This window comes from Monodon monoceros, unplaced genomic scaffold (assembly GCF_005190385.1).
Source record: "Monodon monoceros isolate NGI ecotype Baffin Bay Population unplaced genomic scaffold, NGI_Narwhal_1 Super_Scaffold_4, whole genome shotgun sequence".
Classification (NCBI taxonomy): domain Eukaryota; kingdom Metazoa; phylum Chordata; class Mammalia; order Artiodactyla; family Monodontidae; genus Monodon; species Monodon monoceros.
Window position 1 is genome coordinate 41,130,285 of NW_021703781.1, and position 13,010 is coordinate 41,143,294.

Sequence of the window (13,010 nt, forward strand, 5' to 3'; positions counted from 1 at the left end):
TGTGTGTGTGTGTGTGTGTGTGTGTGTGTGTGTGTGTGTGTGTGTGTAGGAAAATGAAAGCTTCTAGATAAGAAACACCAGATGACTTTGAATATCCAAAGTGATAATAGAGGAATGTTGAAAAGAATAGAGTTTTCAGAATATCTGTGACTCTTTCATGATCTTTCTGCTTGATCATTTGGACACCAATGCACTTCCAGACTATTATGGGACCAGTGGGTCATTGTGAGCACATTATTTTCTAAAATCGTCTTGCAATCCTTGTTGGAGGACTCATGGAGTTCAAGGATTCTATTTGCCTCTAGTAAATTCAGTCCAGGATAGTGGTTCTAGGTTGATATCTGGAACAAGAATTCCAATTTTTCTGTCCATACAGACCATCAGTGACATGTCATGTGGCTGCTTTTATTCTTAATGAGAATGCACTTCACAACCACATATGTAAGAAGATCAGCCCTCACTGAAAATTTAGGGAAATCCAAGGGATTCTCTGCCACCTTTTGGTCAAAGGGAAAAAAATAGGAACGATTTTCCAAATACATTCCTTAAAATAATGATACTGTACAAATTAAGGTGCATCTATTCTGCCTGTACATTTTGCCACGCAAAATGAAGTTATCATAGATTATCTCATTTATGCTTGTAATAAATCTATGAAGTAGTTATACTTACTATTACACCTATTTACCTAAACTGAGGTATAAGAAGTTAATAATCTACTTAATTTACACAGCTATTAAAAGCCAAGGTTAGGATGTAAAACTTGGTTTTCTGACTCCAAAGCACATGTTCTTAAGCTCTATACTGTACTAGGAATCAATTCCTTTAACACTTTAAACACTCCCCAAAAGATTTGAAATGATGAATAATAATGATTTAATTGGTTATTTGTTTTATTGCTTTACCATGGCGGAAGATGTTCCCTAGTTCAACAAATATATTGAATGAGTATAGTATGTCAAATACTCTGCTAAGTGCTAGAATAATTCACTGATACTCATAGGGAGCTGGTAAGGAAATGGCCGAGTAAAAGTTCTAAAAGACTGACACAGAAGTATTTGTGATCTTTGATATCATGAGAGCTTTGATATCTGAGGTCTTTGAGTTTTATTTCTTTAAGATGCAATTTGATAAAATCATGAAGGAACTTGGAATGCATCCTTGCCATTAATATGATATTGGAGTAAGTTTGCTCCGTAATAGTTCTTCAGTTCAGTCAATTGGATGATCAGAGTGTAGAATTCTAATAGAAACTATAGATAATTGGAAACATGTGAAAATTTTCTCCTCCTCTTTTCATTACTCCTCTTTATAATTCTGAGCTCTCTATGATCTTTCATAACTAATCCCTCAAAATCCTGAATTCCTACAAAACTGTCTCTTTCTTTACTTAAATAGTAGCTTTTTCCTCATAGGGAAGGAAAAATTTTTCTTCTACATTTCTAGGTTCTTGACTGAGACCTCCCTGTAATAGAACAATTAATGGGGGAAAAACAAATTTAACTATGTACAAAAATATGAGACTCAAACACAACCAGGCAATTGAGGCTTAAATACCATCCTGAGCTAAGGAAAGGGATAAATGGTCTGAGACTTCAAAGGGAAAGAGGGAGTTCACAGGAAGATGAGAAAAGGAAATGTTCAGTAAACAAATGTTTGCCCTGCATGCAGATACTTCTCTCAAATGAAAAAATTATCTCTAGTAATAGCTCTCTTCCTGGTACAGACCCCCTTTCTAAATTCTTTTAGGCTGTTAAAAAGGAGGAGGAAAATAAAAAGGCTTTTGCTGAGTCTGCTGGGTCTTTATTGCCTTCAGCTCCACGTGCCAAAGTGACATATTTTCAGGTGGCACGTGGTGCTACCCTTCGCATTTCTGCTGAGGTAGTATCAGTGGTCCTGTCTTTTAATAACTAATTTGTTACACATTCTTTCCCCATTATTTTTATATGAAAATGACATTTCAAACGTTAAAAAGAGAAAAGATTAAGTTATAGAGGGCTTTTTAAAAATTGTTGCAAATTTGGTCGAGGCTCTTCATTTTTGCATTCAAGAAATAGTTGCTGACACCTATGTGGCAGGAACTTTGCCCTGGGAACACAACTCTGAGGAACAGAAACAAGATCTAGATTATCACTGCGTTTTCTGTCAGTGAGGAGTCAGATATTCATAACTTGATATTAGAAGGCAGAATTAACTGAGTATATATCAGGGAACCTGGGGATTGGAAACGATTTCTTTGGAAAAGCGAAGCACAGGTTAAAATCTAAAGAATATATAAGTGAATAATGGGTTGAGTGTGAAGATTAGAAATAAGAAATAATGTAATCTGGAAAGATCTTTAGGTATCTCAGGACAAAAGATAGCATGATTAAAGAAAAGAAAAACCTGTCTGGAATGCAGAGAGCAAGTGAGAACATGGAAATAAATGAGACTGGAGAGGAAGGAGAAGGCGGTATCATGCAGGACCTTGTAGGCCATATATTTTGGTTTTCATTCTAAAATCATACTATACAGAGAGTTGTAGACCATGAAAGTTTTGTTTTAACATAAAAGCAATGGTACATCATTAACTGGTAAGCATGTTTTAATTTGTAAAAGATCACTGTGCTTAAAGATAGAAAATTAAAAGAGTGGGGCAAGATTGCCTGTAGGGTGAACAGTTAGGAAAACCTGTTAGACTAGGTAAGAGATTGTATTAGCATGGTGACATCAGATTGAAAGCTGTAGGTGGATATAAGAAGTTTTTCTGTAGTAATGAAAGTCAAGATTTATTGAAGGATTCAACACAGGAAAGGGTGATGGGCAGGCTCAAAGGTGAACCCCTGGTTTCTGGTTTATGCAACTCGGTGCAAAATTGTGCTATTCACTGAAATAGTACATACTGGAAGAGGCCAGGTATGGTCTGGGGGTAGCAACTAGAATCCATTTTGGAGTGTTACATTTAAGGCACCTTTGAAATTGCAAGTACAGATGTTATCTGAGCAGCAGGACCCAGACTCAGAGGAGAGGTCTAGGCAGGAAATATGCTAGTCATTGGACATATTGATGGCAATTGCCATGTTAATATAAGAAAAAAGTTAATATATTTGAAATTTTATTAAAAAGACATTGTTTGGGGCTTCCCTGGTGGCGCAGTGGTTAAGAGTCCGCCTGCCAGTGCAGGGGACATGGGTTCCAGCCCTGGTCTGGGAAGATCCCACATGCCATGGAGCAACTAAGCCCATGCGCCATAACTACTGAGCCTGCGATCTAGAGCCCACCAGGCACAACTACTGAGCCCACATGCCACAACTACTGAAGCCCACGTGCCTAGAGCCTGAGCTCCGAAACAAGCGAAGTCACCACAATGAGAAGTCCACACACTGCAACGAAGAGTAGCCCCCACTCACTGCAACTAGAGGAACCCCGTGCGTAGCAACGAAGAACAAAAGCAGCCAAAAATAAATAAATAAAATAATTTTTTTAAAAAAAGACATTGTTTGAACTTAAATGGAAGTTTTGAGAATAGGCTAAGGTGGAAATAGGGTCTACCTGGCTGTTCTCTCTTCCTAGTAAGGAATGAACATATATGGACAATTCTGGAGATTCCCTTTGTAGAGTAACATGATCTTAAGCTTCAGGTCATAATAAGAACAGCATATCACAGGTTCATTTCATTTGAAACCAGTCCTTCCATATCTTGCTAATACATTTTTAGGTTTTAAATCTGACTTGTTGCATGAAATTTAAAAATATACAGAAAAAATACACGGCTTTTTAGCTCGATGACAAATTTGTGGAAATAAATCACACTGGGCATTCAGCTGTTTGTATTCATATCCTGCACTTTACAACAAATTGGATATGGGAATCAGGTAGGGGCCTGAGTGGTTAGAAGTCTGAGGCAGGAAAAACAATGAATTTGTGAAATCTGGACAGTCAAGGGTGAAATTAAATAGATTACAGAAGTTTGTTTCCAAGGCACAGGCATCATCAGCTAACCTGTCTTTCCTTGGCAGACAGATTATCCATAGACCGTAGAGAGCAGGATCACCCAGCCCCCAAATTGCTTTCTAGTTTTCACTTTGATCTCCATTTGCATATTTAGCATACATAATACATCCTGGTTACTTCATCCAAAATTACTTTTTTTCAAGACAGTTCTGAATATACTTGTCGTTAAAAATATTTTTGTGCATTTCAAAACTAATTATACTTTCATGAACACATCATTCCAAAGCAAACACTTAGCCTGTTGTGAACACTGTTATTAATAGATTACTTTTATGTATCTGACTAACCTCTCTTCATTAGTGTTTGGGGCAAAATTATTTAATCATTTTTGTTTTGATTCAGAATAAAGAAAGTTTATTGGTTGGGCATGAAAAATATCTTATTGTGGGGTTTTGGAAGCTGCTAAAAGAATAAAGCTGAGTGAAAGTCATCTAAAGGGGTCTGACTGGGAGGAACTGTAGCTGCACCTATATTCCTGGGCTGTTTCTGTCGGCCAGGACATAATGAGAACAGTGGCTTCTGAGCAGCACTCATGGAGGGATATTCAATGAGAGACTGCAGTTGGGCTGACTGCAGTTCAGAAAAATTCAACAAGCATTCTTTCAGGATCAACTCTAGTCTGATTCTGAGGTTACTTAGATATATAAATGTGACACAGACTTGGTCTGAAGGAGCTTTTATGAGAAGAAAATACTAATATATTTTTTATGAAGTAATTTTTCCAGTGGAATACAGTGTATATTGAAGGAATGCAGAGAAGAGGCATTTAATCTAGACAACAAGGAAGATTTTCTAGAAGATGTGATGCCTTGCCAGGTTCTTGAAAGAGAAATAGAAGTTAACCAGGGGTAGAAGATGAGGAAGGGCCTTTTGGCAGATGGCACAGCAAACATAAATTTGGTTTGTTATGGCTAAAGAATGAACTGAGAATGGGAAGGGTAAGGGAGGGAGGGAGGGCTGGAATACGAGGAGTCGTACTTGACTTAGATGTGTAGAAAAATCTACCCATAAATGTAATAGTAACCAAATGGTGAGAGGTTTTCGTATATGTATGCCTAGCTTTCTCCTTCTTTCCTTTCCCTTTATCCTGCCTGCCTATAAAGTTAGTGATTAAATATCTATTCCTCTATCAATATTCACATGCAGATTCACCACACTTTTTCTCTACTTTGCAGCTATGAGGATCTTAACTAAGGCAGTGACCTCATATATAAATATTATATATATATATATATACACACATATATATTATATGGAGGGAGGGAGGAAGGGAGAGAGAAAGAGAAAGAGAGTGAGGAGAGAGAAAATAGTATTGAAAGGTAACTACTCTTTGAAATACAAACAGAAGGCATGTTGGTAATCCAAGAATTGCATCTTGTAAGAACTGGTCATGTTTCCTTTATTCTTTCCACAGATTGCCTCTGCTTTCTTGTGTATCCCATTTCCACTCCCAGCAGGCATTCTCTGTATCTTAACCGTTTGTGTTGTTAATGAATTTATTAAAGAATTGACTCACATAGGCCACACTGTGCCATACCTATGTGGTTGTTTATGAGTCTTTCTTTTATCTGATCACTCAGATCCATGAAGAAAGAAGTTGTTGTTTTTTAATTCCCATGTTCAGCACGTAGTAAGTTATCTACAAATTTGACTGAATAATTTTTGAATGCATAGATGAATAAAAAACTAGATGAACAAAGTATTATGAGAACATGGAAGTAAAAGATAAATTCTGACTGGGGAAATAGACAAGTTTTCATGGAATAGGTGAAATCTAGTTCTACCAAGAGAAGCAGAGACTTGCCAGGCAGAAGTAGAGGCAGAAATGAATTTAGGTGACAAAACTTCCTTAATAAGGCAAGATACATTCTAGCAAGAGTAAGGGCTCTGATGTGACTGAAGGGCACAGTGCTTAATTCTAAGTAAACAATGTTAAGACCATGACATCCTTTGAATGATATTCGAAGACAATTTTCTTCACTCCAAAGGAAACTGAAGTTCTTTGTGCAGAGAAGTACCATTATTTTACCTTTGATTTGGGTGCATAAAATAATTCTCGTGAAATTAATAAATGAATGCCGAATGAGAACAAAGCTTCTAGGAGATCAGTGAGGAAACCACTGCAAGAGTAGAGGTGACAAATAGTGAGGAGCTGTGCTATGTCAGGGGGTATAGGAAGGAGAGAATGAAGTGTAATGAGATATTTTAGATCTAAAAATGCTGTGACCTGAAACTCCATGAATACTGACCAGGATGAAGAGAGAAAAACTGGAGATTTCTGATCTTTTCAGCTTCATATGGGAGAGCACATATCTTACAATATAGAACAATGCTCGCCAAAGCCTTTTTTATTCATGCCCATGTACATAATAGCAGAATTTTAATAGATAACTAGTAAACCTTGAAGTCATCTTCCAAATAGCACACGTACTTGGATGGCTTTAAGCCAATTTATGTTGCAGTCACAGGACTGTGCCATGTACATTGAACTGTGTGACACAGCCCTATCAGGCTGACCGAGTACCTCCTGGGAGAGTGCTTTATGTCTCGGAAGTGTACTTTTGACATCTTCCAGGCAAAACCTTCACATTTTAATTATCATGGATGTTATAGCTCATGATACTATTTATGTTCATTATCATGAGATACTTCGGTATTAGCATTGTTTGAAATAACAAATTAATCACTACTGATTGACAGGCACTATTCTTAAGGTTTGTTCAACACAGGGATAACAGACAATTCATAAGTAATTTTATTTACCTTTTCATAGGACACATCGGTGTACTGTATGTTATGTTCGAGTTGATCTACAAGTTTTAAGATGTTAATGACATACATTATCAAGTAAACTTGTTACTACTGTTAGAATTACAAAAATCTAAGGATTTTATATACTTCATTTCCAGAAATCATTAGGTGATGTATCTGTTATTGTATAATGCTATTTATGTCTTTAAATCCTCGCTAAATATATACATGTATTCTTTCTTCCTTTCTTTCATTTTTCTGATCTGCTCCCATTGATGACTCTATACTTTTGACTCCAGACTGGCAATATGAGGGTAAGATGACAAAAATAAAATCTCAAACAACCTCATGAACATTGCTTGTCTGTCTTTGTTTTATTCTCTTCAGAACATTATTAAAGATCTATTCACTCTTTTTAATTAGACCCTTTATTACAATTAAAGTCCAATTATGTTTGTTTCTGTTGTGATGCTTTAATTACAATTTATCCTTGTTAATCATTCCTTTATGTTGTTTTTATGGGTTAAATTACCATCCCGTTATCTCTGTCCTGAAGGACCTCTGCTCTCCAGTGATCTCTGCTGGTGTTTTCCAGTAAGATTTGAACAGTTTCATGGTATACAAAGTGTCTTTGTTACGATGTGGTAAGGAATCTATATAGCTCTTACGAGAATTTTTTAAAAATAAAAAACTGTTAAAAGAAATGATGCATATTAATTTGATTGCAGGATTTTTCTTTTTAAATATCAATATACATCTCAATGAATTTAATCTCAGGGTGAATGCTCCTGCAGTAGCTACTTCTTACTTTGTCTTGTTTTCTCTTTAGATTGCAAACTAGCTAGGGGGGGACCACCAGCCACCATAGTTGCCGTTGATGAAGAGAGTCGGAATGGTGAGTAAGCTACGTGTTTTAAAAGCGACTTAATCTAAGAGGGATTTCTCATTTCAAACCTAGAGCTGATATGTGTGGAAGTACTAAATGAAAGCTTCAAAGCAAATCCACTGACAGTTCCTCTTTAATTTCTTCCCTGTGTGAGTTTAAATTAGGACACTAACTGGAAATACTTTATTTGGATTACATTATGAGAGACTTAATGAATAGAAATGTTTAGTTTTGATTGCAGAGAAGTCATCTGATTCACAATCAGTCTAAGAATGCATCTAGATACCGGCTAGAACTTTTCTTTGTCAATAGGTAGAGTTGACTATCACACATACTGTTACCTAGTGTATTTCTCCAAAAGAAATGGACCACAGGGTAAGCTCTGCACTGCTAATTTAAATTTGCTACAGTCTGGTAAGGATTAAGATCCATAATCTATTAGACATGGTGATTTAAGAATAGTTACTAGGGGGACTTCCCTGGTGGACCAGTGGTTAAGACTTTGCCTTCCAATGCAGGGGGTGCAGGTTTGATCCCTGGTCACAGAGCTAAGATCCCACATGCCTCGTGGCCAAAAAAACCAAAAAACATAAAACAGAAGCAATATTGTAAGAAATTCAATAAGGACTTTTAAAATGGTCCACATCAAAAAATAAAAATCTTAAAAAAAGAATAGTTACTAGGAAAACAAAGTGCTTGGGAACAGAAAACTGACAAAAGGTGTAGAGCAGAGGAGGAAATCTGAATTTTCACTCAGTCTATCTGCCATAATTAACAACTAACTCCTAATTTATATTACAATCTTCAAAATTTTAATTTTCCTTAACAAAAAATTAGCACTTTTGTTCCCCAACACTCTCCTAGTCTCTAAACTTTACAGATATTTAGAGATTCTCCTCCTCTATTAGTTAACAGTAAAGTGGAAATCCCTTGAGTCTTGGTTTCTATTTCAAACTATTCTAAATATGAGAATGTTCTGTGGCTCATTTTGTCTACTAATTCTGTAACAGACTTTCCACTGGGTTTGATTTGTACTTTCTGTCTAGGCTCAACATTGTTTTTCCAGATTGATGTCTTTTTAAAAAAGAATGTCAAGTGGTTTATTGGAAAGTGACTTTTCCCTGAAATTCAACCTACGTGTATTTTGAAAATTTCTATAGTACACATAATACCTGTGTTGGTTCACTTTATTATGTATCAGTATTTATTATGCTTTACTAGAAACATTTCTTTTACTTCTTAGAAGAATTGGCATAAATTTTTATTCTTGAACATCTTTCACTTCCTTTGGAATCAGCCAAAAATGTCCACAACACTGCTGGCCTTTGTTTAAACAAATTTAAGTGTCTATACTAAATTATAGAAATATTATAAAAATTACACAGGTTTATTTTTAAAAAGTCCCTATTGAGCTTGAAAGTATATGAAGATAATGAGTTATTAGGATACATTTAAATAAATTAGAAATAAGTCCTATATGTATCTGCAGAAAAGAAAAAATATATATATAAAAATACTATACCAGAAAAATTTCATCTCACATGTAAGATTATGGTTTATCGTTAACTACTTTCCTGTCAACAAATCTGTTTTCTAAATGTCCTACAATAAAAAGTTTGCTTTTTAACCAGAGACAAAAAAATACACGTGATAGAAAACCAATCTATATTTTCTCATTGTTCACCTATTCCTTTGAACATATAAGCTGAGCTGAACTAAAGCATTTAATTTTACTAAATAGTTGTTTTAACATGTAATTCTATACAGAGCTTATTTTGCCAACCAGATAATTATAGCCACAGTAATGATATTTTACCTTTCCTTGTGTTGATGAGATCCCACTTTTTAAAGGAGCTCAGGAAGTCTACAAAGATGTTGTCATAGCAGTTCTGCATGATGGCATGTAGTGAAAGTTCAATATTTATATTTTAGAAGAATGTGACATGATGTAGTTGCTGTGCTCTTTAATTGGCATATTTTGTAGAAACTGCCAACTACTCAGAATGCTGCCAAAGTTATTCGAGTGTCAACATAAGGAGTATAAATACCAATCTAGAGATTAAAGGTTTTACATTTCTCTTTCATATTAAATTTCTAAAAATATGGTGATCAAATGAACCTCTGCCACATATTACAATGTAGTGTGCAATCATTCTTGCCTTAAAAGTCTGAAGGAAACAATCCATGAAAGTGTTTTCATATTTTTCTTTAGGCAATCTAAGAAACTTCCCAATAGGACAGTTAATTCTAGTGTGGCTCTTAAACTCTTGGTTTCTTTTTTCTTGCATCTTTTTAATTGGTAGTAACAAAACATGTGGGTATCCTATTTTACCAGAAAAATAAGCACCTATTTGTAAATGTTCTGGGGCTTCTTAAAAGTAAGGCACAGCAAATCCTTTATTAAGCCAAACTAGTAAGTTTGGGTGTCAACTTGCTTTGGCTTACTTTATTGATGTCTACAGCTGAACAATCTCCATTGCCAAATACATCCTCTACTACACTACTATAGTATAGCTTTTAAATAACTCAGGTATTTTTTTTTTAACTCGGGTATTTTAAAATATATACTTAATTTTCTTATATAAGTCACTAAGGTACATTCATAGAACGTCCGTTATTTGTCACATGCATCTCCGTATTTCAAGATTTTTATACTCTGTGGGATGGAAATATTTCCTTTTTATGAATATATATGCTAAATTAATTTGCACATCAGTATAAGTTTTAAAGAATTAAAAATTTAACAGGTAGAGATCCATAAACTTCTTTCTCACCCTGGGACCTGTTAGATTATTCCTCTCCTTGGTCCTTGTCCTCAGTAGTATATTGATAACAGATTCATTATATCACCCTCGATCTGAACCAGGAGTTTATTTTCATCACAACTACCAGAAAATCAAGCTTATGTGGTAAGAACACAAAATCAACCCATTAAGAGAATCACATTGGTTCCTGACCACCACCAGAAAGCTCTAGAACTAGTATGTAGAAAATGTTTAGTGAGTATTTGCATTTAGAGAGGAGAATGTGTACCAAGAAACAGACTTAGATTATTTTTAAATATCTAAAATTTTTTTCCCGAAAAGCTTATGTATACACAAAAACCTGCACATGAACATTTATAGCAGCTTAATTCATAATTGCCCAAACTTGGAAGCAAGCAAGATGTCTTTAGTAAGTGAATAGATAAGTAAACTATGTACATCCAGGCAAATACAGACTAAAAACAAATGAGCTATCAAGCCATGAAAAGACACGGAGGAGACTTAGGTGCATTTTACTAAGTGAAAGAAGCCAAGCCGAAGGAAACATGTACTGTACGATTTCAACTATGACATTCTGGAAAAGATAAAAATATGGGAAAAATTAAAATATCAGTAGTTTCCAGGGGTGAGTGGGGGGAAGGCAGGCAGAGCAAAGAGGATTTTTAGGGCAGTGCAAACACTCTACATGATATTCTAAGGATGGATATATGTCATAATACATTTGTCCAAACCAATAGAATGTACAACACCAAAAGGAAACCTAAGGTAAACTGTGGACTTTGGCTGATTATGATGTGTCAATGTAGGTTCATCCTTGGTTAAAAAAAAAAATGTACCATTCCAGTGAATGATGTTGATAATGGGGAAGGCTATGCATGTCGGGGGGAAGGGGGCCAAGGGGTATATGGGAAAACTCTATCTCCCTCTCCTTTTCACTGTGAACTTAAAACACTGCTCTAAAAAACCTAAGTTTTAAAAAATTATTTCTGGAAATACATTTTTAGATTCACTGGACTCAGAGCTGCCTAATGGCATTGAGTCCTTACTGGAAGGAGTGAGGTCAGGAACGGTTACACTGGAACTATTTAAAGCTTGCCTCTGGGTGCCAGCCAAGTCAGGGCCCTGGCTGCTTTACAACAACTACGGAATGGCATTCAAAAAGACTTTGGAACAACTGGTTCAGACTAATTCTTAGAAACTGGGTAAATACATAGGCAGTGCTGAGTCAAGGGGACAAGAAAATGATTTGAAGTCATGGTTTGAATATAACACCATAATTGTACAAAAATAAACAGGCTCAGAGGCAGAAGGAAATCACTATGTAGGTGAGAGATTAGGAGGCTCATCCTAAATGTTCTTTATGGATTTCCAGTTAAGATATTGTGGGCTCACAGCAAATTTGAGAAATGAAAGATGACGGAGTGTCTTCACATTATGAAAGGAGATGCCAACAGAGGATGCCACAGCTGATTCAATGAGAATGTGTCCTGGTCAGCACACATGGCAGAACCAGGTGTGAACTAGGTTGAGTAGTACAGACCCTCCTGTACTTCTAGGAAGGTAGAGGAGGTTATAGAAAGGAACAATGAATTCAGTTCGTCACTTCTTCTGTGGGGTTTCTCTGGCCCAAGCATGGAGCTAGGGGAGTGAAGGGAAGTTGATTCTTCATTAGAAACAATTATGTTGTTGAGGGGCATTTGCAAGTTGCTCGTCATCATCCTTTTCCTTCCGTTGTCAAAAATCACTAAGCTTGGAAGAGTAGAAGATTAAAGTTTTATGTTGATGTTCTTCTTTCCTTATAGTTGCCAATTATATATCTTAGATTTATAGCAAGGGAGTTCGCCAAACTCTGCCTTACACACCTCCAAAGGGTTGCAAGTAGAGTTTCACATACTCCTAGTAAAATAGGTCTTGCACTCATGGAAAGAAAAGTCTTAAATAACCAATGTTTCTGTATGAATATTCCCAACGTTTAAACAAAGTGAAAAAAAAAAAAAAGTGTAATGTGGTTTTTTGTTTTTTTACATCCAAGGGTTTAGAACCCTCTCTTTTTGCCTATTTATCTTCATTCTTCTCTTTCATTCTCTAAAGAGAGCAAGGTCTAAACTGGCGGAAAATTTCTGCAAGAACGACTATAGTGGAATAAGAATAAACTCTGTAGGATACCTCATAGTAGAAGATGACTAGAACCCCAGATGAGAGACTGCACAAGATGCTGAGAAGAGAGGAACCTGAGAAACCAAGATGGCAAGTTATCAGGCAGACTGGATGACAATGTTCTATTGGGGTAAATTGAAAGTGGTTGAAGATGCCACCAAGAGGTTAAAGGTGCTAGAGATTATATAGTAGGTGGAAAAATGTTTCAATATAGTTGCCAAAGACAGAGTCCTCAGCTCATGTAAATGTTTGGGAGAAATGTTATTAAAGATAGAAATCCTTATCTGGGCCTATTCTTAGGCCATGTTTCTTTCAATGTGTCAGGACAAAGATACAGCTTAAGATCTGAATTTAATTCTCTCTCAGTTCTATGATAACGATTCTGGTTATTTCAAATATGACATATAACAAAGGGTTGCCAACATAATTTACATATTAAGTGAAACCTGAAGTACAGA

At 35.9% G+C, this 13,010-nt stretch overlaps 1 protein-coding gene across 1 annotated transcript in view; it reads left to right on the plus strand.

The window, feature by feature from the left end:
• Positions 1–13,010, plus strand: part of PCDH15 (protocadherin related 15) — a 1,088,571-nt gene that overhangs the window by 503,974 nt on the left and 571,587 nt on the right. Inside the window, exons 3-4 of the mRNA XM_029245143.1 lie at positions 7,044–7,058; positions 7,574–7,639. Coding sequence (XP_029100976.1) covers positions 7,044–7,058; positions 7,574–7,639 — 81 coding nt within the window. The remainder of the gene's footprint in view (positions 1–7,043; positions 7,059–7,573; positions 7,640–13,010) is intronic.